We start from the raw sequence: 27,760 nt of genomic DNA, 5'->3' as shown, positions 1-27,760 counted from the left end.
GGCGGCCGGGGCCGGGGCCGGGGCCGGGGCCGGCAGAGGCGGGCGGCGGCGGCGCCCGGCCATGCATGTCAATGGCAAGGTGGCGCTGGTCACCGGGGCGGCGCAGGGCATCGGCCGGGCCTTCGTCCAGGCGCTGCTGCACAAGGGCGCCAAGGTAAAGCCTCCCCCTTCCCCGGGCTGCGCTGGGCGGCGGGGGCTGCCGTCGGGGGCCGCGGTCGGGGGCCGCCGCCGCCGCTCAGCGCCGCCGCCCTCCCGCCGCGCAGGTCGCCCTGCTGGACCGCAACCCCGAGGCCGGCCGGGAGAGCAAGGCGGCCCTGGACGGGCAGTTTGAAGCGCAGCGGACCGTCTTCATCCAGTGCGACGTTACGGACCAGGAGCAGCTGAAAGGTAAGGAGGAAACTGCCAGCGCTGCGCGCTCGCTTAACGTGCAGCGACCTGAAGCAGCCCGGGCTGCTCAACCAATAACTGTGCAATTAAGGTTTCTGGAGGACAGCCTACTCCCAATCGCTTCTGACAGTGACTCAAAAAGGATTTGTTTCTGAACCTGCAGATGTGAAATGTTATTGCCAGCATGTGTGTTTTCCACTGTGTTACTTCGCATGTTGTAAAAAAAAAAAAAAAAAAAAAAAAACTGAAGAAGTTATTTACCCTGAGTGCTGTGTGATCGTTTTGCGTGAAAGCCTCTTCAGAAGATAATTTTTATTTTATGAGTAATATGCTTTAAAGTACAGACTTGCTTTTTATGAGGTTCTGGTGCAGACTCCATAGCTGCATTCGCTCATCACAGGGGTGATAAATTCTGCTCTGGGTTGCAGCGCTCTCTCCGTACAGCATGCCTACTTGCATGTGTGCTGCTGCAGCTGAAAGAAGAAATGGCAGAAGATGGGACACTGCTGTAGCACCCTGTTAAATACAGTTTGGGAACGCTTCATGTACATTTTGCAGATGCAGGCAGCAAGGGGCTTCTGTCATGGATAACTGGCATATGTGTTCTCATTTACAGAATAAATCCTGTTCCCTACTGAGTTTCTATAATATCTTATAATTATGGGGGAGCTGTCATAATATTTCATAAGAGCCACATCATTTCATGAAAGTTTCATTATTAAGGAATACATTCATAGCTAATGAGTCAGATTCAGATTTTGACATCACTTTTGTCAGTGCCCTTTCACCGGAATTGTTCGCGTCAGGCTAGATGTGAACATTTAGTTTTGCTTTTATTCACTATACTTCACCCACTACTTTCTCAACAGCAGCGATTGAACATATTCATTCCTCTTTCACAAAACATACAGCAGAATTCAGCAATGTTGTTCACTGCTCTGGGCTAGCATGAGTATGCCTAATCCCAAATTTTTACATTAACTGTTTGTAAGAGATGTAAGGTTTTAAACTTGCAATCTGTTCAGATCAGCAAACAATCTTCTGTCAGCTAGGTCGATTACTGACTTTTCCTCTAAGTAGGAAGAGTTACCCAGGAGCACAAAAACGCATCTTAGGGTTAGGAAATATGTGCCGCTACATGGATGTTACCCCAGAGTGCTCTCTCCCGCCTCCTGTGTTTCCATGTCTCTGTAGCGCAAGGCCAGTGTAATGCCAGATGGGAAAAGCACTGGGAACTGGAGTGAGCAGGATGGGCCAGGGAGGGAGGGTTCAGAGCCAGTTAGTAGGGAAAGAGCAGTCCAAATCGGATGGAAATCACAGGAAGGAGAAACAGCAAGAATGTAGGCTGCTGCTTATACTGCATCATGCCTGTGGTGGGTTTCATAACATTAACTTGTAATCACAATTTATAAACCTTGGGAGAGGGTTGGGGGGGGGGGTTGAGGTGGGGTGGGTTTTTTACTGTTTCCTTCTACAATTTTTTCCAGTTGCAATTGCAAGCAACTGCTTAAGAAACCTACATTAATTTCACTCCTGGTCTTTTAAGTTCTCAGTGGATGCATCAAATCCTGTACTTGTTTGTCAGGCCCAAGCTCTTGTGCTCACATCAAGCTCCCCTGATTTTACTGTAGCTTTTCCCAAATGAAACAAGTTGCAGTACTGGAACCAGTATATGTAGGTACATAATGCTCATGACTAGAAGACCAACTCTTCCATCTACATTCATGCCTGTGCTTTTTTCTCTGGTGGCTCTCTCACATATTACGCTCCTCCCACCGCAGAATCTTCTATCTTGACCTACTTTTGAAAAATCACCATACATTTATTTTTGCTTTCCATGAACATTTAGGAAGCTCACTTAAGACTGGTGTTTATGCCTACCTTCCACTGTTTTTCTTACCTCTCCTTTAAAATGGATCCTCTTCTTCATTTTAATGGTCAGAATTCTATATGATTACTTTTATTTTTTACAGTTGTGAGCACCAAGTAACTAGTGTGCAATGTAAACAAAGAATTATTCTGCTTTCAAAAGATGAAGAACAAGTCAGTTTACCCTGATGTGGTGGTGACAATGCTGATTAAGAAACTATAATGAGGGTTTTTTTTGTGTGAACAGGTAACAGATGGGATCACTGTAGCCAGATAAACTTTTACCAGAAATATTCCAAATCATCCTTTATTTTAACATAGATATGCAAACAGTTGAAAAGTATTTGGTTATATTCTCAATGTGTAAGCTAGAAATCTACAATTAATCAAGACTACCTGTAAACTCAATAAACAAGTGATTAAGACAGATCATTTGGCAAAAGTGTTATTATCAATGGGGTGGTTGAAGGCAAAAGATTTTGAATGATAGGCATTAAGAATGAGGCTGATGAAAGACAATATAATGAGAAGCTTGAAAGAGAATCAGAGAGCCACTTTCCAAAATTAGGAATCTAACGGAGGATCCAAATAGCATTTTTTGTACCCATTGAAACTAAGCTAAACTAATTTGTTCTGCTCCTAATAAAGTCAAAGGTCTTCACTTGCCGTTGCTGGTACAGGATCAGAAGGATGAGGAAAGGAAAAGCAATTCAAGAGTTCTGTTCAGGAAGCAGAGAATGAACCAGTAACAAGAAAGGCAGAAAGCTAGTATAAGAGATTTTAAAAATATTAAAGATGTAAAACAGACAACTGGACAAAGAAAACCTTTTCCATCAGCTGCCTAGCTCTTGTTCTGGCGACAAGATGATGATTCTGATGGACTTAGAGCATTCAGGCACAGAAAAGGCTGCAACAGTACTGACCATCTGGTGCAAGAACAAACTTTTATAAGCCCCTTCAACTGCTGCAAAAAAGATAGATTTCTCAAAGCTACTGCCATACTCCTGATTGACACTAATTGCCAAGGACCGAAGAGCAGAGGATTCAGGTTCCTGGGACCACCTTTTAGTAAAGTGGTTTCATTAAGGCCTGTCATGTCAAGCATACTTCCAGTATACCTGAAATACTCTAGATTATTAGTCAGCCACCATATGATGTATTTTAAAACAATATTTGTGTGCATGTGTGCGTGTGTGTGTCCATTTGGTTCTTGGTTTGCAAAATAATAAATATTTAGTGGTGATGAACTGTATTTGGAAGGAAGAACATACAAGCTGTCGGTATATAAAATAGATATAGACATATATATATACACACACATATATACATATGTTTCAGATAATGTCAGCAATCATGGGAAAGCTTAGTCTGGATTGGACATCTAGAGGTCTTCTCACCCAACTACCCCCTCTAAGCAGGGCCAGCTTAGATGAGTTTGCTCATCACTATGATATCATTGTGTTTTTCCATATTTATCTTTTGTTTTAGTTCAAACTCTGTCACCTGGGAGAACACAATGTCACTTCATTTTGAAATGCTTTGGAAGACTGGTTATTTCTTTCCATCAACAGATATCTGAATTTGAGAAATGCATTATTAAGTTATCTGATAAATAGGATGCATAATAATTTATTCATAAATGGATAAAATTAATCAAGAAGTATGACAAATTAGTTGTAGTTAAGAGATTCATACTGTTTGTATTAGTTACATCACTGAATAAGAATTACATTCTTAAAATAAGTTGCACTCAAACTCAACCAAGAAAATTGTTCTGAATATATAAAGCTTTTATTTTATTTTAGATTTAAAATAGATGAGACCAAATCTGGAATTTATTGAATATATCAAACCGATAGAAGAACAAGCTGTAAATGCTTAATTTATATAATGAGGGTGCCAAACATCCTCTCCAATACCACAGTATGTATGGCTACTAAGAACATTCATAACAGGATTGTTATCAGGCACTATAAAACTGAATGAAAAGATTACTATGGTATCTTAATCTCTTCAGTTTTCCTGAATATGTTTAATATTAGTGAATGGCTAGATGAAGAATCTAATTATGTCTTGCTCATTAACGGTTAACAAAATAGTTGTGATATTTATGTAGAGTAAAAAATATACATTACATTTATTTTCAATAAGTGCTAAGGAATTTCGTCCTTGGATTTTACTATAGGTGCTTTTGAAAAAGTAACTGAACATTTCGGAAGGCTGGATATTGTGGTTAATAATGCTGGAGTGAATAATGAGAAGGACTGGGAAAGCACTATACAAATTAACTTGGTAAGCATTATCCGTTTTCAAATGTTCATAATTCAGTAATTAATGCCAGAATACACTTAAGTCAGGAGGCCATGGATTGTACAGATTGAGCAGATGACAGAACATTAATTATTAGATTGTTAAGTACAGGTATTTTAAAACAAAACTACATAACTGCATATGTACTAACCAATAAAAGTGTGTGTGGTGAGTCTTTTAAACTGTCTATCCAAGTCGTACAGCCCTCTGTAAAGGTACTTAGGCTAACACCAGACAACACTCTCTTGCTACAAAGCACAACAAAATCCATGTAGATCTAATAATTTGGTCCCCGAAGCAGTAAAGCTGCATCCACATGAGGCCAGTGTGTTTATACAAAAGTTTCAGAATGTTTTAGCTACTTGTGAGACTCAGCTGGCCTGTACTAGAGAAATACATTGCTCACCATGGTATTACAAGAAAAACTGTTCAACCAAGAGCTCCATATTTTCTTCGCTAATGAAGTAAGCATAAGATCTGAATTGTTTATGTAGGCCGTTTCAGCAACATCGCTGACTGAAACACACGTCTTAAGAGCACTTACCAGCTAAAACCCAATACATGCAACAAGTCTGTAAAATTTATTTAGAAACAGACTATTACCAGTTGTTTGATGTTATCTGGCTAGTCCTACAGCGAAGTCTCATTCTTCTTATTGGGAAAGAACATATATAAGCGAGTCCTCAGTATCTGTTTTTCAGTTGAAAGTTTTTCTCTTCAGTCTGCTTGGCTGGGAGATCTAAACTCAAAGGAAAGACCTACTTCTTGGCTGATAAAACTCTGACTAGCTTATATGCTACCACATATGAAATTCTAATAGAAGGATTAGGGTTCAGCAAGTCTCTCCTATGACCATACTTACCAAACATTATAATCTAGATCTACAAAGAAAAGTAGCAAAATAAATCTTGGAAGAGTGCAATGTGGAGTTTCATTCCAGTCAGTCATTTGGAATTTGTTAGCCCAACAACAGAGCTGAGTATAAGAAAATTAAAAGTTTATATTTGTGTCAAAAGTTTTATGGACAAAGGTACGTGGGTAGGGGGCTCGGGGGAGAGGTTGAATGGAAGCCCAACGTAAAAGGAGAATTAGAATTTTCTTCTGGGACAAGAAGTAAATTCTGTTTGGTACTTTAGAATGAAAAGGGAATCACTGCTCCACTCTTTGCTTTCTCCCTTGATGCAATGTTACACATTTTTTTCAGTACATGGTGTAGAGATAACTCTTAATCAGGGACTACCTTATACAGTTGACAGAATATCAGCAATACAAAGGCATCTGTAGGCTCACTTGGGTATCAACAGGAGCTATATGGATCCTGAAACAAGATTTCTGCAGAACATTTTCTGTACTTAAAATAGAAAATAAATTGTGTCCTAACTGAAGTATTTCTGTAACTTGCATTTCAACAGTATTTTTCATTCAAATTTGAAAGGTACTGTCATCTTCATTGAAGTGCAAGCCTGTAAAAACAAAGTCCTTTGTGATGAAAGTCTTTGAATCACAGTGTGTCCATGAAAACAAACAAAAAACAGAAAAAACAGGACAAGTAATACAGGCTGTGTGTGAGACAACTTATAGAAAATTAATTGGAAAACTATATATATAAAAAAAAACATAGTTACAGATTTGATAACACTTTTTCTTGACCTTCCAAGTCTATCCAAGATGTAGTTTGCTCTTGGAAGGGACAGAACTGAGACCGCAGATTAAAAGTCCCATAATAAGAGAAATATATTGTTCATTTTCCTTTGCCTTTCCTTTACATCTTTTTTAAGATTTAACTATACCTGTTTGTTCCTCCCTCTTTCATTTCTTAAATATTCTGGCAAATCAAACATCAGGATGTTTCACTTTGTGAACTGACAGAAGTATGACACCATGCAATTTGAATATGTATTGGCACAGATGACTTGAATTCAAAAGAAGACTTTGGGTTCCTAATGATTTTTTCCTCTTTATTTCTGTGCCTGAAGTTAATTTAGAATGCAGGTTATTGTAGTTAGCTATCCACCCGTCAAATTTGCAAGCACAGATAGTTGGGCATGACTGAAAAAATTGAGGTCCATGTGAGAAACATTCGTCTGAGATTCACTTATAAATTTAGCTCAAATAATGAAGACGGTGCTGATCAGCAAATCTTGAAGATATTTCATCCCCAGGTGAATATCCTAACTTACAGAGTCAGGCCCAAGCAATTTTTAAATTCCAAGAGCTTCATACAGGAGGCATTGAAAGCTTCCTTCTCCTATTCTTTTTGTCTTATTGCCAGTGTTTGGGCACTAGGACACAGATGTGAGTTTGAAGCATCTCAGGTAACAGAAAAACTAGAATCCAGATCTTCCAAAGCTATATGCATAACTATTGAGGTACTGCCGCTAAAAATAAAAAGGGAAAGATATTACCATAAATAATAATCTGTACAATATTGTATAGGTGAGATCACCTTAAATGTACTAATGACTTAATTCATAGCTGAAAGTTGAATAAATGCATCAATTCATGCAGGTAGCTGTGGAATGAGCATATATAAAATGAACAAGAATAACCATGTGGGTTAAATCAAGGACACTCTAGGATCTAAATATCTTCGCTTATCTTTTAATTTGAATATTCTTTTACTGCGTATAATTGGATGAGTTGGTTACCTAGCTTCTTTCCATAGGGTATTTCTATCTAGTTATAGTAATTTCCATGAACCAGTATATAAACATTTAATGCTTCCTGCTAATTAACTATAACAATGGAACAATAACATCTGCTATATATAATATGTTGTTTTGGTCAGTCCCATAAAATATTTTTTGCTTCTTGTACAGAAAGGAACAAAATATATATGAACTATGTAATTTTAAAAATGTCTCTGTATCCCCAGAGTAGGAGATATAAATACCCTTTGTATTATCTCTAAGAATAGGAATAAGTTCTATAGCCACACATTTTGATACATGCTATGCAAGCATTTTCTAGTTAAAAAAGAAAAAAACTCTACATGCCATTCTTCATCTTAGTAATATTATTTATATACTGATACAACAAATATTCCCTGCCCCAGTTTAAAGTACAAAGTACAAAAGTAGAGCAGTACAGAGCAAGATAAATCAGAACAAACACGTATGGGGTGTGTTCTTTACGGCTACAACAGTCCACAGAACCGGTTGGTCTTCAGGAGCTATTTTTAAAGGAGTGCAGGGAAGTTCCCTGATAACATTTCTTGAGAAAGTGTGAGTAACAGAAATGAAGAAGCAAGTCTGAAGAGTGGGACATAATTTAGAAGGAAAAAGCGGGAATAAAACACAATTCCTACTTGTATCTATTACAAATTCCTGAGGAGGAGAAAAGACAGATTGATAAAGATAGAGGAAAAGGGAAAAAAAAAGAGTAGCAAACACTGAAAAGAGATTCCTGTAGCAATACATTCCACAATTTAGCTATATTCTGTGCAGCACAGTATCTACCTTTTCATTACTTCATTAATATTTATATTAACTTTTTTAGTTAAGTATTCCAGCAATGCCATCCCTTCCTAACCGCAAGCCCCCAAAGTTGATAGTGCTGCCTAGTAAACACCAGCTTGATCAATTTGTTCAATTGCTGATTCCCATACAAATGTACACTCTTGTTATTATGATACATAAAGACCTTGGCAACTATTTAGGAATTCTGTTTTTTAAGTGGATATTACTGGTGTAGTTTCAACAATCCACATGCGCACGCACACACACACACACAGAAAAGCATGAACACATGACACACGTTTTTATCAAGAGCTGTATCTACAGCCCCTCTGGAATGACAAGAACAGTGTTTCTGGCATTCAACTTCACAAGAACTTATGCTTAAGAAGTCCAGAAATTTTTGTAATCTAACTTTCTTTCATGAAGTCCCTAAAAAAAGAAACCTGGATTTCAATTGGCCTTGAACGTATACATGTTAGCTAAATAAAAATTTGCTTCCTTAATTTTATCTTATGTTGATGATGTTAAGCTTCCTGGAACAGAGAGTGGCCACTATAACTACAATATCTTTTCTCTTTACAAATACATTTAGAACATTTTATAATAAGTGAATCCAAAAATTTATTTGGACGTCCCTTTTTCATGCTTGTATTGGAGATTTCTGAAGACAGAGATAAGTCATGTTATACAGTTAAAATGTAAGAGTACTTCTGTTACATATGCTTAGCTATTAAATATTACTGGAATTAAAAGTGCAGAAGCACTTTACATAACATTTTGACTTATTGTTTTCTTATGCCAAAAAAAATTATTTTTCAGATATACTCATTCCCTAAATGTAACTAACTAGATTCATGCAAGAATTTGACAGCAAAATCACAATTTTGTGCCATTTAGGTGATGATTTTTCACACTTTTTAACTAATATCTTTGTTCTGGCAAAACTTTCAAGTGTAGGCTATAACCTGGGGATGACAAGAAATCCCTCATACAGGATCTGGTTATTTGAGTGTTTCTCTGCTTAGCATCACAGATTCATCTAATTTATTTTGGAATCTAAGTGTGTACCTGTATAAAAAATGAAGATTTAGTTTTAGCGAAAACGGGGATAATTTGATTTAGCCTTTGGGAGAAGTACAGTACAACTGTTAAAACTACAGTACAGCACAACAGTACAATTATCAAAATATGTGCAATATAAATAGTATTGCTAAACTGCATTGTCCAATGAGAAGTTTTGTTTCTCCACAATATATCTTAAGGCTGGTTGACAATACCTTTGAATAAATACCTAGCCCTAACCTCAAAACATTATGTATGTGTACTGGTATACAAATTTAGTCCAGAAAGATCAAATTCATAAGCTGCCAAAAATCTTGAAAGCATTCTGCTAGAAAAACAATAACCATTCATTAACATGTAGGGGGATGCCTTTTTATTTGTTATGCATATCTGATACTAACTTGTTTATCTATCTTTTGAGGAAAAGAATTGGTTCTCTTTTCTATTACTACTTTGCCTAGTCTTATATGACCAACAAGACATATAATGTTATTGTACTATAATAAAGAGTTCTTCTGAAAATCATGTCAGAAAATTATGTCATTTTTACACCATTTAAGATGTGTCTATTTCAGACATGCTTCAATCTTAATAAAAATAGAAAAAAATAAGTGTTTAGACAGAAATGGCAAAAAGGAAGAAAGTTGACATCCTACCTTATTTAGGATTCAGAAGGACTGGTTTCTAAAATACAATATCTAGTGGAGTTCTTGTTCTTCTTCAATCTCTTGTCTGCATTTTAATGATAGCTCCCCCCCCTCCACCAAAAAAGGCAAATGTACATCAGCAAAACCACCAAATGCCTGAAGTCAGTCAGAGAGAAGAAAACTTCAAATATATGTGTAAAATTTGTTCAGGCATGTGACCCTCTCATCATTACTAGGCAAAATGTGGCAGTACTCAGGAATTAAGTGTTTTTATTTTTTTCATTGGTTTGACTAATTGATTCATGCAAACAAAGGTAGCAAATTTCTGTGAATTCAGAATAGTCAATTTCTAAAGTGAAGTCTGCCTAATTCTGGGTCTGGTCCTGCAAAATCCTTAGATTTGTGCTGCAGAGAGAAGAATGCAACAGTGTCTGTTCAGTTTTTGATATCTGAGCTACATAAAAATGAAATAATTTCCTCAGCTGTCTTGTGATCTTCAGGTGAGAGTACTGTATTGAAAATACTGTAGTTAAGAAACACTAGTTGATAGTATACTATTTAGTGCATTTGTTAAACCAATATGTACATAATTTAAGGTAAGATCTATTTATCAATAAACAGTAAAGCTGTTACAGTGAAGGAATAGAAGAAGTAAACCTGCAACCTTGGGGTGTTCTGTATAAAACAAATTCCATTTGAGGGGGTGGAGTGGAAAAAAAGGAAATGTAAGCGCAGTGGTGGCCTATTTAAAGATGCAAGGAAACAGAACACTTCAAACTATTCTAAGCTCAAGAGGATCAATAGGAATACGCAAAGAAGACGTACTACCAGAGATTGACACTATCGTAGGAAACATTACAGATGTCAGAAAAGCCATCAGTAAATCAAAAGATGGGAAAGTAGCTAGAAAGCATAGCATTATTGTGCAGATGTCTGAGTGATGAAACTACTGTGTTTTCCTTGCATTTTTTTTCAACAAATATAAAATGAAGAAGAATGAAGCACAATTCAACTGTCCAAAAAGTAAAAGCAGAACCTAAGTAAGCTGAACAATTGAGAGAACTCACATTACTCCCGGTTATTGGGCAAGGCGGGGGAAGGCACTTGTGCAACACATCAGACACAAAAACTTAAGCTTAGGCAGTGAATTTGAGATTAAGCATTCAAGACAAACCATTTTTTTCAGATATATTGTGAAAGTATGGGTAGAGGAGCAAACGTTTCCTGAGAAAAGATTTTTTTAACATCTAGAACATCTTTGAGGATATTCACAGGGAGAGATTTAGGGAAATGAGGGAATATTAACCAGTCTTGAGAATTTACATCCTCAAAGATCTAAGTATTCAGCTAGCATTTGTTGTGGTAAATAACCTAAGAAATGATAGCTGTCTTACTCCATTTTCTTACTCTGTGTTGCTCATTTTCTGGGTCATAAGGAACTGGTAAAGAAGCGTATTTTAAAAAACTCATGTGCCCAGCTACTCAAATTGCAATAGTAATCCTAGGTCCTTGAGGAACATGTGGGGGAAAAAGTAAGGAAAACTGCACAATAGATACTAAAGCACAGTATTTCACTCTTATACCATACAAGAGCTACTGATCTCTAGCAAATGATCAAATCCTGCTATACATTCCTTCCTTCTTTCTGCCTCTCCCTTGCTAAGCTTCTTGGTTTCCATAGTTTGGGCTGGAAAATACAGCCTGAAAATTGATTTAATAAAGTAAGTAAATAAACCAGTCTATACATAGGAATGCCAATGGACTTGCATGCTTGCTGCAGCCTGTCTGCTTTTGAGGAAATCTGTATTAATGACAGGATCAGTCCCACCTCTCTGACAAACAGCAAAATGCTAAAATTTTCCAGAGATCTCACTAGCAGCACTTGGTTTCAGACTTTTAAAGTGTGTCCTAGGTAGTTTATGAATAGCTCATAAAATACTTCAAAATGTTTCCTTCTAGATAGTCATCTATCTGCAGTATCACAATATGAAAGTCAAATGATCTTGGGTCAAATTCCAGCCCTGTGCTGGAATGCTTTATGAAACTGCAAATCCATTGCTCTTTCTTTCTTTTTTTGTTCAGTATCCCTAGCCTAGAATTGATTAACTTAGAAACCTATGTAAAATGTCAGGACAGATTAGTGATTACCATTTTGTCCTCTCAAAGGAATGCATATTGCCATATCACTTTGGCAACAACAGAATAGTCATCTCCAGTACTGAATGCAGAGATAATTCCTCAGCATAGAGCAGTAGCATTCCTAAGGAGAAAGCAGAAGTATCAAACCTCTGGAGGTGGTAGGGGAAACTTTATTAAATGGGTATAAGAAACTATGGCAATTGAAACACTTGTCTTGAAACACAAGAAAAGCAGCACTGCATACTAAATTATTCAAAAGCAATTGTAATTTGCAAAGGATGATGACTAATGATGTTTTGGAAGTCATCACTGCTAAAGAATATGCATTTTTTCATTTATAGATCAAACTAAGAATGTTACAATGATACAGACAGGGTATGTAAAACTGAACTACAGATGGCATGTTGGAATACAAGAACATTGTACTAGACAGGTTGCTAAAGCCAGAACAAACTGCATTAAGTGTTTGTTGAAGACAGAGTCTTATTAGAGTCAGTTTCAATATGTTTTTGTTGAGAGCAATACAATTAAAACAATGCAGCTGTGGGAAGCACAGAAATGACAAGAATCTCAGATTTTTTAACTTTTGTTTTTGATTTTGACTCTGATACCTAAATTGCCAATCAATATGTTAAATCACTGGTTGTTGATAGGATGCTTCCAAGAGCAACCGAAAATGTTTTGAATATTTGCACAACTACTTTGCAAAGTTGTACCATGCAGTGAGATACAGGGCTTTGTTTTTATTACTGTATGGTGCTCCAGAATGTCTTATCTCCTCTAATCCAGATCTGTAACTTGGGGAAGCTAATACTAGGAAATGTTCCCACACTCTCCATCATAACGTCACTGGAAGGAAGTCTAGACTCTCTACTGGCAGTTATAGTGAGACTGGCATTCCTGGGAGCATACTCAGATCTTTAATGCATCTTAACAGGCTGTCCTTATTATTTGCAATAGTAAAACATTGTATTTTGATGAGAAAACAAACATCAGTAGCACTAAGATCACAGGTTTTTCAACAGATAGGATGACAACCGTTTAGACTAGTTTCAGATTCTAATGATACCAGTTTTCAGTAGCCATGAGCAAAAAGCTAGGTTAGAGTCAGCTTTCCTAATTTTTCATTTCACCCGCATTTAATTGCATATTTGACTACTTTCCTACTCTTTGTTCTTGACATTTTTATGGAGAACATTCATGCAGCTGAATGCAGTTGTAAATAAAGTAACTGTAAAAAGTCTCTCCTGAAAGGCAACATGCTTTCATGTACAAAGTTATTCTTGCAGCATATTTTTGCCATAAAAGAACACTCAGACTTTGTTTAATTAGACAATTTTAAATGTTAACTTCCCCAAAATTGCTAATTGCAAAAGATAAACTATGAATTAGCATTCGTTAAGAGCATAGGATTAAGTTACTATTCTCAGAAGTATACACAAAGAATTATCCAACCTGAAGACACTTTCAGTTTCACCCCAACACATTCCCACTTTTCTCACTTCAGAAGTTTATTGAAAGCCATGTTGCAGATATTTTTCTGGGCTGCAAAACACTCATCATTCTGTGGCTGTCTTACTTTCTATCGTGCATTTTTATGGTAGAGTGAAATAATAGCTGAAAAGATTTCTTCTAGAATTCAACCGTAATATTCTGTCTGACACCAACAGATAGGAATTCAAACTCGTATTTCATATGAGAAGGGCCTCAGGCTATAATTTATGCACTTGCAAAGATGGATTTCATAACAAAAACAAAAAAAAATAGTATTGTTCTTGAAAGTATATGCATTTCCTTGAAAAACCTCTTTCCCATTTCTGTTTGGCACCCAGATATGAGAGCCTACTTCAGTTTATTAACTCACCTGAATCCACAGGCTGTACTGGAAAGTGGTATTTAGACTTACAAGTACATATTGTATGACTTGTACTACAGTGAGTTCAGATACTGTTGTTGTTCTTTAGGGACTGTTGAGAGAACTTTCTCTCCTGGAGTTGGGGAATTTTGGCAAGACAGAGGAAGACCTGTCACAAAACAGCCTTCACCCTGAGTCTCACTTCATGGGTCTGCAGACAGCCAGGTTCCTGTCACCCTGTATATCCTGTTCAGAGTTTATCTCCAGAATAATTCTTCATGTTATCTGCCCAAACATCAGAAGTAGCCAGGTTATCCCAGATGAGCCACACTTGTTGAGAAGTTTTGTCTACAGATGACAGCAGGTGTAAGAGCAGTAATGGAATGAAAGTCTGCCTTAATTCGGAAGACAACTTCTCACAACACCTACATAAAGGAGAATGCTACCCCAAACAGCTTGAAGAAATGCTAATGGAATTAATGTAGTCTAGAGAGAAAAAGGAGCAGCACTGTGGTTTGGATAGAAGAGTCGAGCTACCCCATTTTCCTTGTCTTACAGTTGTGGTTTGGCCAAAGACTCATCTAGCTCTATTATCTCTTTGATTTAGAGGGCTGGAGGAAGAGAAAAATCCTCTGGGAGCCCCAAGCTGCTTCCTGCTGCCACTGATTTATTTCCTCTATCCCTAAGTGGATTTCTCTTTTTCTATCCAGCAGGCTGAGCCACTGCTCCAGGGCATGATAGGAGCCACAGCTGCTCTTCATAGCTATTCATTAACCCCTTCCTTTCTAAAATGTCTTGTCACCTGTCACAACTTGTCACATGTAAAAAACCCAAAACAACCTAACTAAAAATCCCACAATCTAACCACCCTTAAATTCTAGGTCTAACTTCAGCTGAGCTGCCAATGGGTTTATCTTCAGAATAAGTGTACCTTACAGCAATACTAGTGGGCATTAATGATCTTGTTTTCCAATAAAAGTTTTGAAATTTATATGCAACAAGCAACATTAAATAGTTCTAGACATTACATTTATAATGACTCCGCTACTTTACAGGTTGTGAGAGAGGAATCAGATATAATTCAGGATTTTGTAAGCCTCTGGAGACAGTTTTTTGGAATGTTTCTGTTAAATCATTTAATCAACAACATTCTTTTGATATTGATCAAAACATTTTTAAAAGTATGTAACTTATGACAGAACTCCCCAGAAGAAAAACATAAAACAAAAAACCTTTTTAATGGGAATTTTTTGTTTAAGAAAAGTTTAAGATGTTATTTCAGAATTTTGAAATACTAATATTTTGTTATGTTTACATTATACCATAATACAGCAGAAATATGGAAAATATAACAGAAAATAATGAAACTACAGAAAACAAAAAAAACCCCACTGAACTCAGTATCAAAATTCCTAAACAAATTTGGGAATGAAGTCTGAAGCTGTTTTATCTCTGACAGTGATCAGTTTAACTAGGTGTTACTTGGGCACTGAATAAAGCAATGTTAAGAAAGCAAGATATGCAGTCTTCCAAATCTGATGCCCATTAAAATCAAGAATATTTCTTGAAGAAGGGTAACAGAACTTGAATTAGGAGTTTCACATTATATTTTACAACATATATATTTAAAAATATCAGCTAATGAAAATGAAATACCTATCCTAAAGTTATTCCAACTTTGGTTTTGGAATTTAGATAACAGTAGAGGAATGCTTAATGTTCTGATTTTTAAGAGCTCTTCCTTTCCAGTACAGCTAGCCACTAGCCATTAGGATGTTAGCCATACACAGGTTTTTCGCTGTGTGTTTGTGTTACTTTGGGAGATTTTCATCTCTGTGATTCACAAATCTGTAAACCCTCCTTCAGAACTCTCAGGGAATTACATGCAGATGTGGAAAGATTTGTAGGGCCACTTCATCTTTTGAATGTCTTAATTTTAGTTGGATCCAATATCGCTAGGCACTAATAAAATATACATGGAGTTCTAGTTTAAAAGGTGAAGTAATACTTGTGGAAATACAGAAGTGATTCAATTTATATGTTCATTTTAAGTAGAAATTGTAAACCAAATGTGAATTGATTATGGGGAAATCTAACAAAAGCAGTAAATAGTTGTGAAATCTATCACTAATGTGGTAATACTGTGATATTACACAAGTTAGTAGCTCTTGCACTAGGGCCATCTCCTGTTACCTTTCTAGTAGCACTCATTAATTTGACTAGTAAAGGGACACACTCTCTGGGAGAGACTCTTCCTCTTGATTTGTTTAGGAGGCCGATAACTACAGGCTTTGCCTTCATTTAGGAATCTCAGCTTAAATGTCTGAAGTTTGGTGGGATGAATCACAGCAAAAGTTCTGACTGCAGCTGGATTCAAAAAGAAATCTTAAGGAATCAAGATTATACAGGTCTCAGAAAAAAATTTCTTCCTTAAATTCCTTTCTGAAAAAACAAAAGTTCTTACACAAGCTGCAGCTAATATTATGCTAACACTGTCTTTCACATCTCTTAGAATGCCTTTTTTACCTTATCTATGTTTGTCAGTTTGGGTTAACCGTCTTTTGAGAGGAATGGTAAAACTCCAGCAACTTCAGTCAGAAAAGAATACATATTTTAAATACCCTGGGAGCAGAAATATATCACGCAACTTAATCCTAAAACATGGAGGTTTCTTATGCCTCCAGCTAAGTGGAGTTATAAATGTTACTGATGTCTTCAGATTCAGTACATTTTCAGTTACGTTTTTTACAAAGTAGAGAAGTTTGGCTGTGCTTAGTCAATAGAAATATTGAGATTTGGATCAGTTCATCCGCCACTCATATCCTCAGACAAAACATTTGTTTGGTCTATAAATTATTTACTTATTCTATATTTCATTTGCTTCACAGTGTTTCTGGTTGTAACATTTTAGTTTGATTATTCATACCTGAATAAAAAAAAAACAACTGCTATTATTTCTATCCACTGCAATTCTGCTTCTGTAGTTATTATGAATTGTGTTACTGTGGAATATCTTATTTGTGTATAATCTTCAAAGTATAAGATCACTGCTAAAGCAATACAAGCTCTGTGTACCACAATTAAAGCAAGATTCAGTTTTTAGGAGCTACTGGAGACGTATTTTGAATATGCCTTTTTTCCCTATACCAGACATCTGTGATTAGAGGAACCTACCTTGGCCTAGAATATATGAGAAAAGGAAATGGAGGTGATGGTGGAGTAATCATTAATATCTCATCCTTGGCAGGTGAGAATATTTTCTATCTAAATATTTGCTACTTACTGGTTTGTTTCTAAAATAAATGTTGATCACTCGTATTTTTCTTCTTTCTTATGAATCTTCTTATTTTCCTATTATGAGCTAGTTTTCATTATAGCAACAGAAGTAACAACAAAGCACCATAGCTTTCATTTGCTTTTATCTCCACAGTTCAAAGAAGAATTCAGTAATTTTCCTAACCTATCAGTCTTTTATTTAATAATTTTGAGCATGATGTAAAAACTCTATCAGATAGGTTTTGCTTAATATATGGTGGTATGGAAACCTGAAAAAAACCTAACCAGCCTCAAGTCATTATACTTATTCAACACTATTCAGTAGCATTGCTAAATTAAAACAATGTGTACACTATACTGTGTGTAAGCAATATAATCCAATGTATAGACCTAATTTGAATTCAGGGTTTCTTTAAAATTGGTTATTTCTGATATTATATTTATCAGGCACCAAATATGGAAAAATCAGATAATCTTTTCACAGAAAGAGAGGAAGCAGCAGCAGGTCCTCCCTACTCAATTCCATAGGAGCCCAACTGTAGGAATATTTAAGATTAGACTGTATCTATTTTGTTAATGAAGGTCATCACACGTACTCTGTAAATGTTTCAAGCCCTGTCAGATGTGAGCCACCTCTGCTCAAGAAGCCATAGTATTAACATTCTTATTTCACTGAGCTTAAAATAACACATTTTCTGTTCATAAATTGAAATACAGATAAGTAATCAGTACCAAACCAGTTACATGTTTCTGAGTTAGTCAGAATAATTGCTGCTCAGCTGCAAGGTTGAATTCTGCATCCTTTCCTGTAGGTACACTGTGTTGCAATGACTGTCGTCACAGTGAAAAAATACAAGTGAAGGGGAAATGGGCAATAAGAATGGAATGATGCTACCTGATGCCATTCCTCAAAAAAATTGTGGGGAAATGCGTGTCCTCTCTCCTACTTATTGTCTCCTGATACTGCCATAGAGTTTGGGAAAAATAATATCCATACTGGCTTACATTTGTATTGTCAATACTTTCTTCAGCATCCGTGCAGAATACCATATCATAGTCACGTTATTCAGGGGGAGCCCTATGTGTTTTAACAGTGTAAAGCCAGTAAGACAGCAGTAGCCATAACTCCCGACTGTGGATGGGGATCAGTGCAGGATAGTTGTCAATGTTCTGAATACTGTTAAATTCTCCTGTATACTGGGGAATTTGTGATGAGAAAACCAGTTCACCCTATTGACATAAATCAGGTGAATATCTTAGTTTAAGAGTATCTGGCTTAACACATATACTTACCTCAACAGGTGGGTGTTTATTAAAAGTCTCCATGTAACTTTAAGTCAGTCTTTTCAATACTGCCTAACACATTGCCTACTGAGGTCAGCAAGCTTATCTCCATTGGCTCAAACAGACATTGTATTCAAACCAAATTAACCAGAAGGAAATTGCTATTGCAGTAAAACACTTCACCAACACAAGTAAAAGATTAAACATTTTCACAAAAGTGCTGATGCCCATGGAATACTTAAAAAAGGGCAAAGGTAGCAATTTCATTCCTTTTCTAATCACTCTCAAACAAATACAAATTATTTTGCTTTTAACATCCAACATCTTGGCTTTCTTCAGTTTGATAAGAGCCTATAAGTGTCATCTTAATTATTCAATCAAAGTTTGTATTTATTTACTTGCTTTCTAATGTGAATATTGCGCTCTAATGGTTGTGGCTGTCTCTGTCAAAACCAGTGTTCTTTGCTTTGTTTGCTCTTACATGACTTGTATTTGTCAATCACTCCAAGGTCAAAAGGAAAACCACACTATAAAAGCTGACATAGACCAATTTTTATAGTTTATTTATTTATTATTATTTGTGCTTTGTGACTCCAATTCTCCTTTACTGCCTAAAGGTCTAAGTCCTGCAGTTCACTGCATAGATAAAACTCAAACTGCCATTGACTTGTTTAACATTCCCTTCAAGTGTTTTCTTTTCTCAGAGGTAGCTTCTGCTGATCATTAAACTTTTGTGTGGTTTTGATCCCCCTCACTCCAGTTGTCTGCAAGATTTTATCAGATGTGTTCTGCAGATAGCAAGTATTTGTGTGTCTTGTTGAGCAGTAAGAAGAGTAATATTCAGTGCTTAAGTAACATTCAATAATCCACAGAAATGAGATTTAGAAACTAATCCCCGGGCACTTCAGTTCATTCTTAGAAAATTTCCTAGAAGTGATGCAGCTAAAAATTTCTGCTATGCTTTCCATGTTTCCTTGGGTTTGACTAAAATCCCAAGAGTAAAACTGACGTAAGGAATGCAATCTTGTAACCCTTCGTATTCTTAAGGAAAGGGTAGGATATAAATCCCTTTAATCAGCTCTCTCATCACTCTGTAAGGACCATCATGCCCCTAGTTAATTTTTCTAGTAACATATCTGGTTGTTCAAAAGAAGTTGTTCAAAGCACACTGCAAACATATTCCATACTGTTTATCTAGCCTTTTGCCTAAGGGCGATAAAGGAGATTTCTGTAATGTGGTTTGGAAAGATATTTAATTTAAATAAATATGGCTAACTCTTGTGATGTTATTTATTTGTAACTATTCTGTATTTTGGAATAGGCTTTGATAAGTATTTTATTAAACAAACCTAATGCAGAAATGAAAACTAATTACTTTGGCAAATTACTTTCCAGCGTGCAGAGAGTACAATATTTTTGGTTTGCTTCTAAATAGGTTCCATCAGTCTGCCAAAACTTACCTTTCACCATTTTCAAATATCTCTTTCACAACCGGTGAAAATTTAGGATGGCAGAAGACATAGTGATTATTAGTGAGAAAAAAATGAAATATTTTAATACAGTATTTAGATGTTCTAATAGTAAATATATTTCTCTAAAATATCACTGGAAAAAGAGCTTGATCTCTGCATAATCATGCTGTAGAAGGGCTGCATTCTGGTGAGGCCAAAGTCCACGTGAAATCTACAGCCATGTAGAAAACAGGCTTTGACTCTTTATTCTCTATGCCACACTCAACCAAATACAAAGTACAGTTTTTAAAGAATTGTTGAAACTTAAAAGATACTGTCAAAGAGAATTACATTTGTCTCAAGCTGCTTAACAGCGCAGCCATGGAGAAAAAGGGGGAATGGTGGAAAAGACCATCTAAATGCTAATAAATCTTATTCAGAGAGGCTTGTTCAAATCTCTGATGACAACACGTGTCCTGTGGGAAAGCATACCTGTGGGTATTCTGTATTCATCAAAGCTCTTCAGTGGACTGAAAGAAAATACTGGTTTCAACAAATTCAAGCTTACAATACAATCCTCCACCTCAAATACTAATTTCCCAACATGTGGGCCATGAAACTTAATTAAAACTATTGTCTGTGGTAAATGAATAAGCAATTGTAGTAAGAAGTAGGAAGAAGACATCATGTCTGAAATGGTAATGAGTGGTCTTGATGCCTTAACAACAAGGCAACCAGAGTATAACCAAAGATAAGAGCTGTCTCCTTGTCACCCTGCCAAGAATTGAGAGAAATAAAAAAGAGCAGATGCTTCTGCTGACACACAGGATTACTGCTGGATACTTGAATTGTTTTTGGTAAACAAAAGAGCACCTTCAGTCATCATGGAATCATTTGCATTTCATCAAATAGTTCTTGATGAAGATCTTTTGGGGAAATATTTATATTTATTAAATTTTATCAAGAGTAAAGAAGAAGGAAGTTCCCTCTCTCCTTCCACATAACAGTTCAGTGATGTGACAGCTTATCCAGGTAGAGGAAAATCTAGATATAGTCACCTCCCCCTGCTCAGAGAGATTTAAGACTACATCTACTCCTTCCTAGGAGTACACCGCCACATCATCATCCATTTGAACCCTCTGTATTTCATGCCTAATGTTTTCCAGTCTGTTTCACTGATGCCATTCCACCTTGCATAAGAAATATTATGGGAGCGGTGAATAGAATCTAGATGTTTTAACTCTCCGGTGAATGCCCTAACTGATATGCTATGAAGTCATCTTCTTTCATTGGTTCAATAAATATTTAAGCAGAGCAGAATCAATGTCACACAGCAGTCTACCCAAAATACTTTACAGCATAGTCTTTAGGACACTCTGGTAACAGATCCAGGTTCAGTTCGCCCTGCGGCAGGGAAGTGGCTCAGACCTAAAACTCCTGCACTGTGGTACTGGGTACTGAACTGATGAATAAAAGCGAGATGGCATTATCATTGTTTTGGGTGATGGATGCTAGCACTAGCCCTTCATTTTTATTGCTTTGGTTGAAAGTTACTCAACTGATTTCTTCTTTACTTTCCATGTTAGCAAAAAATAATAGTTTTTGTTAGGAGAGAATTGTTATTAATGCTTTGATTAAAAAAAAAGTTATTTATTCTTGCCTTCCTGCCTAGCTATTCCTTCTGCCTTTTGACATTTAAGTAAGTCTTTGAACCCTATCCCACTTCATTACAGTGAGTTGTGCCCTTCCTTTGTTTATTTCTTGACTTTCTCTTCCCTTTCAAGTAATTTGTCTCACTGTTGTTAAAAAACAAAACAAAACAAACTTCTAAATTCCTCCTCTGTGTTTTACAGTAAATTTTGTGTTATGTATGTCTCTTAGCTGCACCCTCACTGGGATTGTATTTATCTTTATAAGATATACAACAACTCAAGGGTTACCAAAAAAAAAAAAAAGAGTAGTACCATGATATTGCTAACATGAATTAGCAAACTGATATCATGCCAACATTTCCAATTATCATGAAGAATGCTGAGGCTTGATGACAGTCTATCAGTTATAAATCACCAAAAAGAGGACTATTAAGCTTTGCTTGCAATCCCAATCTAGAGGAGTTACCTTGGAAGATATTTTTCATAAAATAAGTTCTCATTCAGAAGCATAACACATTAATCCAAGCTAAAGAGATAAAGACAGATTTAAGAGAACAACCAGCCACTAAGATAAGTCGTTCATTTCCCACCACTGAGCAGTCCTAATAACAATGTTTTCACGGATCACCAATGTAGCATTTAAACCAAGATAAAACCCTGAAGCTGTGAGGGTTGTAATTAGAGCTCTGTCCCTTCTTAGAAAGTTATTTCCTTTGGACAAAATGGATTCCAGAGCAAAGAGCCCACACAAGTCTCTGGCATCCATAACCTTTCTGACAATTCCATACTTAAGAGCTGAGTAGTGTATTCATCATCTCCACTGAGATAAGTCACACCCTTTCTTGATTATATCACTTAAAATATGAAATAAAAACCAGATATCTTAGATATGAATTGGGATGACTTCCATTAGAATTAAACACTAAGGCATCAACATCAGCATCCAGACTTTATGATGCCACATTTATAGACAAATTTCTCCCTCTAACTTTAGGACAGCCTGGGATTTGCTATTTATGAGGATATAGCTTTCACGTGGAATTAGAGTACCCATGCGCCCCCTTTCAGTCCAGATTGTCATGGTACAGTGGAAGTTGTTGGCATAAAGTTCAGAAATACATGTATTCGTGGTCTGCCATGTCTGCTTGAATAGTTTGTTACCATCGAATTCAGTCTTACGAGAATGAAGCTCTTGTTTCTCCTCTGAAACATCTTTTCTTTCTCTACTGCAAATGATGATTTAATGCTCACCCGCTCCCACTATAAAGGTTCAGAATCTCAGCAGTCATTTTTTTGTTTTGCCTCTCCTTTTTCCCTCCACAGAAGATAGTAATGCTATTGCCCAGTATTGATAGCTCTTTTCCCTCTCTCCTTCCAAAGATCCTCCCATTCATTTATTGTTTCAGAACCAGGACCACTTTAGGAGGTACCTTACAGTGAAATTCTTTCCATCCCATCAAATCTGAGCTAGAACATGCTTCAAAAGCTTTACTACCCACATGCCTGCTTTCATTTCTTTCTGTTCACTATCTGCGGGCTTCACTTTTTCATTCCATTCATAGTGTTTTTTCATTCATCCTTATACCCTCTTCATTGAGGTCCTGCATTCCCTTCTTAGCACTATTTCCATTTGCTTATTGCAAAATGACCTCCCTACTTCATTTAATAGGGAACCCATCACCTATGACATATCAGAGTAGCGTCACAAATAAAATAAATTTTACAATGCCTCCAATGATGCATCAAATCTGAATTATTTTGTTATATACACATACGTTATATACACATAAACTTCTTAGAGCAAAAACCTCTATGCAAAAGAGTATGTATGTGGCCTACTCTTTTAGTCCTAAGCATATTGCCAAATAAATATGCATAATAATATTGCACTCAAAGATGTGTTACTAGCTGACTGCACTTCAGTCAGCTGTGCAGCACACATTCCTCTTTCTCTTATTAGGGCTAGGAGAAAAAGTTTTATCTCAGCTTTGTTACTATCCCACAGAAGTAACTTAAGGAAGGAATTTAAGTAAGACATTTTATTTCTTTACTGCTTTTTTATTTATTGATGTGTTACAAAGATAAGACGAATTCAGCTACAGTAGCTGAACTGGATTTTGCTATTTCCCTTGCCTTGACCCACACTTCCTCTCCAGAACCACTGTAAATAATTACAGGTATCTAGGATGCATATCAGGAGTTAAGGTGTCAGTAAGCAAAATTTATCTAAAATACTTTACATATATCCAGATTCATAGAATAAGTCTAAAAATCTTCCAGATCCTGTGCTCCATCTTTAAGTCATACTTCATATTTCATCTCAAAACTCATTCTCTTTTCATCACCTGCCCCTCTTTTGCCCCCCACTGTGTTTTTGTCTGTTATTTCATATCTTTTTTTGCAGCCTACCTTACAAAATATACTTTGCAAATTTTTACTAAACTGCCTATCTTTTTGTATCTCTATAAACCCATCATTTGTTCCATTATTGTCCTGTATGTGTGTGTTTAAGATAATCATAAGCAGGGGTACCCAACATCTTTATTCAGCTGCCTTTTTATTTTAAAGGGCTCATGCCTGCCGCATTCCAACCAGTGTACTGTGCTACAAAGCATGGTGTAATTGGATTCACACGATCAATAGCAGTAAGTATGTGTTTTCAAAAACATTATCAGCAGCTCCTCGGGAACATGCTAAGTTTCTCATGTTCCCTCTCTATTGTCACACGACTGGAACCAATTTTCTTAAAACTAATGAAAGTGCCTGAAATAGTGGAGGTTCCCTCCTTTCACAAGGGGAATCCAAGGATGGAATAAATAAGGCATGTGTGGGTTTATGATTGATCTGAGGTTTAGGGATCATGGGAGAAAGATTCTGAGAAGTAATTTAAGGACAGTGGGAGGAGCCCCAAAGTCCTAAACTCTTATCCAAGCTTTAACAATTTTTTAACTCTATCCCGGTCATTTAACATTTTGGTTACCTTAGTTGTAAGTCATACTGATGACATTTTTTATGATGAATAGGTGCTGAAGTGTGCAGAAAGTGAGTTCAACACAATAATGTGGCCTATTATTTATTCTTACTTTTAGTTTATGTGCTAAAAAATACAAAATGACACATTCAGGATGGGACATGTTGGATGTTATACAAGCATATAGTAAATCTTAGCTTGTGACTCCAAAATTTTCTAGTTAAATTCACAAAGAGTATGAGAAAATAAATTGAAGTGCATTAGTAAGTAAGTAAGTATTAGTAATAAGTGTTAGTAAGAGTATTAATAACAGGGTAATTACATGTTCAGCTTAAAGATAGTCTGCATACATAAGATTTCCAGTCTAACTTCCAGAATAAAGATTCATATTTTACTGTCCCCATCACTTTTTTTTCTTTAAAAAGATTTACTTAAGCAGATTGTTGCATATCACCTATTAGCCACAGCATGAACCTGAAACCTTGTTTTCCAGTTTTATTTTTTCATATATGATTAAATGTTACATTATAAGTTCAACAACAAAGAGTATGCAGGAAAATGAGAGGAAATGTTGTCTCTCAATGGAACATGAGAATGTTGGGAAGAGGAAAAATGGACCAAACATAAAAGATCATTATACTTACCAGGAAAGACAGACAGCCTAACACTGGGCAGGCATAACACTAAACGACTAGGACTTCCGTTTCTTTTCTTCTCCAAACCTAAAGGGCAGGTCACCATATCATGAAAATGACATATGATTTGCATAATACCAGAGAAGAATCCTTTTAAATTGTTAAGATATATGGAATTTATTGTTGAACAATTATGGTTACTCTGGGGCACAGATACACCAGGCATAGTTCATAAGTTCTGTGTTCTGTGCCATGACTAAGAAAGATCACCCAGCATTCAGGCTTCTCTGGTGCTACAGGCATGCATTGGTAGCATCGCAGAGGAAGGGTCCTACCATTCCCCAGACAATTCATACTGCTTGATTTCATTAGGTTCCTGAGCTGTTCCCCACAAAAAAGGAGAAATAGCATAGAGAAAGGGCTACAGATTCCTCCAGCAGCAGCAATCCCTTCCAAACTCCTGCCTGGGAGAAAGAGATTTCCTGGGGTTCACACGAACTTTCCTATGTGGTTGTGTCCCAGGCCAACAATGCTGTGTGATAGATCCCTCCCCTGACGGGACAAAAGGCCAGCTGGAAAGGTTTAGCATTACTATTACAGTGGTAGAGACTGAATCCTATTTCATTTGAAGCAAAGGAGGTAACATACAACCTTAGAGCTAGGTCTTAATTTGATTTCAGAGATTTTTTTTTTTTTTTTTTTTGTAAATAAGAAAGTTCTTATACACTGGAAGCTTAGATTTGGGAAATATTTTTTACTTGTTTTTGCATAGGAGGGTTATATCATTATCCTAGAATACTGTTAATACCAAGAGCACTGATAACAAAAATTTTAGAAAAACAGCTGTATGGAAAGAAGAGTTTTGATTTCTTGTAGAATTGTTCTCAGCAAAACATGTTGAACAAAAAAGATATGATTACTAGAGAAACCATACTTCAAACTTAGTTGTTGAAACAAAACAACCAGTAGCAACAAAATTGCCTATGAGGCAAGGATGTGAACATACTTGATGATAAGTATTCTTTGAAAAATTACTTTCACAATATTGTTTAAAATGATGACGATGAGTGCCTGACTTGTATCTCTTTTCTAGTTAGCTGCTAGTATGGAAAACTATGGTGTAAGACTCAACACTATTTGTCCAGGATTTGTCAACACACCAATTCTTCAGTCAATAGATAAAGAAGAGAATATGGGACAATATTATTCATACAAGGATGAGATCAAAAACATGATGCAGTTCTATGGTGTGATGGAGTAAGTAAAGTTAGATATAGTGTTCTTTGCCCTTTGTAAATGAAGAACAAGCATGCACAGTAGCACTTGCAGCTGATTTCCTGTTCCCAGTAAAGCACAGATCAAGTTCCTGGGCTAAGGATCGTATTTAATAGCCCTTGGTGGACTGTTCTTCCATAAATTTGTTTAATCCAGCTTGTTATGAGATACAGAGAATGCCATTTGAATTGGGTTTCCATACAGTTTGAAATTGAAAGAGTGAAGAAATCAAGACACTGACAAAAATAGACCAAGTTAAAAAGAACACAGTAGTGACCACAGTAGATCAGACCAAAGAGTTACCTAGCCCACTGTCCTCTTTCCAGCAAAGGCCAAAAGTAGACACCTAGGAAAGTGTATAAGAACAAGACACCAATACACTGGAATATTTCTGGTATGTTTTCTTAGCCCCTAACAATTAGCCACTCAGACATTTCTGCACAAAGAAAATCATGCAACTATGTTGTGTGGCCAACAAATTGCATGTGACAAAATTCTCCTCACACTAATTTGTATGTCAGTCCTATAACTGAAATAGGATAATTCAAGAGCAAAGAGCTGCAGAGGATTTTGTAAAGATTACTTCTGTCCATTACTCTGACAGAGAAAACTTTGATAGAAAGCCCAGTGGCAGCTGGATGTCCACACGGATTTAGCAATAACTAGAGCAAACAAATGATGATTTGTAAAGTTGCAGCTGTATGCTGTATGTCCTGACCAAGAAGATTGAATTTCCTTCCTGAAACACTCTTCATTCTTCTGCTTTTGTTGAAAATAAATTTCTTCAAATAGTAGATTGTTTTATTTGCAGGGCATATATGTTTCCTCTGAGTGCCTTTACTTGTCCTTTTCACGTATTCTAGTATGCCACCATTCTGAAAAAACAACTTTTTTTTCTTTTTAGCCCATCATTAATTGCTGAGGGACTGATAACAATAATTGAAGACGATACTCTAAATGGAGAAGTTATGAAGATTACAGCATCACAAGGGATTCATTTTCAACAATACAACCAATTGCCTTTTTCACCATCAAAGAGATAAATCTAATTGTTTTATGCTAATTTTTTTTGTTTTTATTAAATATAATTCTTTGAAAAATAATTTTTGAAAAAAAAGTTAGTGTAGAGCAGTGACAGTATTCAAACAGTTGCACCCAATAACAAAGATGGAAGAGAAAATCTGATGCGGGAGGGTGCTATCATCCTATTTTGATTCTATAAGCACTAATAGTAGGGTTTACTTTTTTTTTTAGTAGAATAAGCACACTGCTCTGCAAATTCTTAATTATGCACAAAGGGGGGGTCTGATTTTTCCTTTTGGTAGTTCTGTGCAATTATCTGATCTGCATACCCCAAGCATATTTTGGTGGACCCAATTTACTTAGTATAATTCCTTTTACTGTAATAAAGGTTTACTTCTTTACATCCTGAATTCTTCATGCCAGGAATTCAGTTCAGGACTCCAGAACACAAATATACCTATAAGGA

At 36.4% G+C, this 27,760-nt stretch overlaps 1 protein-coding gene across 1 annotated transcript; it reads left to right on the top strand.

Annotated features, from left to right (window-relative positions):
- Window positions 1-27,760, top strand: HPGD (15-hydroxyprostaglandin dehydrogenase). Its single transcript, XM_067297131.1, has 7 exons — window positions 1-154; window positions 264-387; window positions 4,442-4,548; window positions 16,878-16,974; window positions 23,959-24,035; window positions 26,090-26,253; window positions 27,176-27,760. Exons 1-7 carry the CDS (start codon window positions 62-64, stop codon window positions 27,312-27,314), a joined length of 801 nt encoding a protein of 266 aa, XP_067153232.1. The 5' UTR covers window positions 1-61; the 3' UTR covers window positions 27,315-27,760.

The sequence above is a fragment of the Apteryx mantelli genome, chromosome 5 (assembly GCF_036417845.1).
Source record: "Apteryx mantelli isolate bAptMan1 chromosome 5, bAptMan1.hap1, whole genome shotgun sequence".
NCBI classification, from domain to species: domain Eukaryota; kingdom Metazoa; phylum Chordata; class Aves; order Apterygiformes; family Apterygidae; genus Apteryx; species Apteryx mantelli.
Note: the sequence above shows the minus strand (reverse complement) of the source record. Positions and strands in the feature narration are given on the sequence as shown.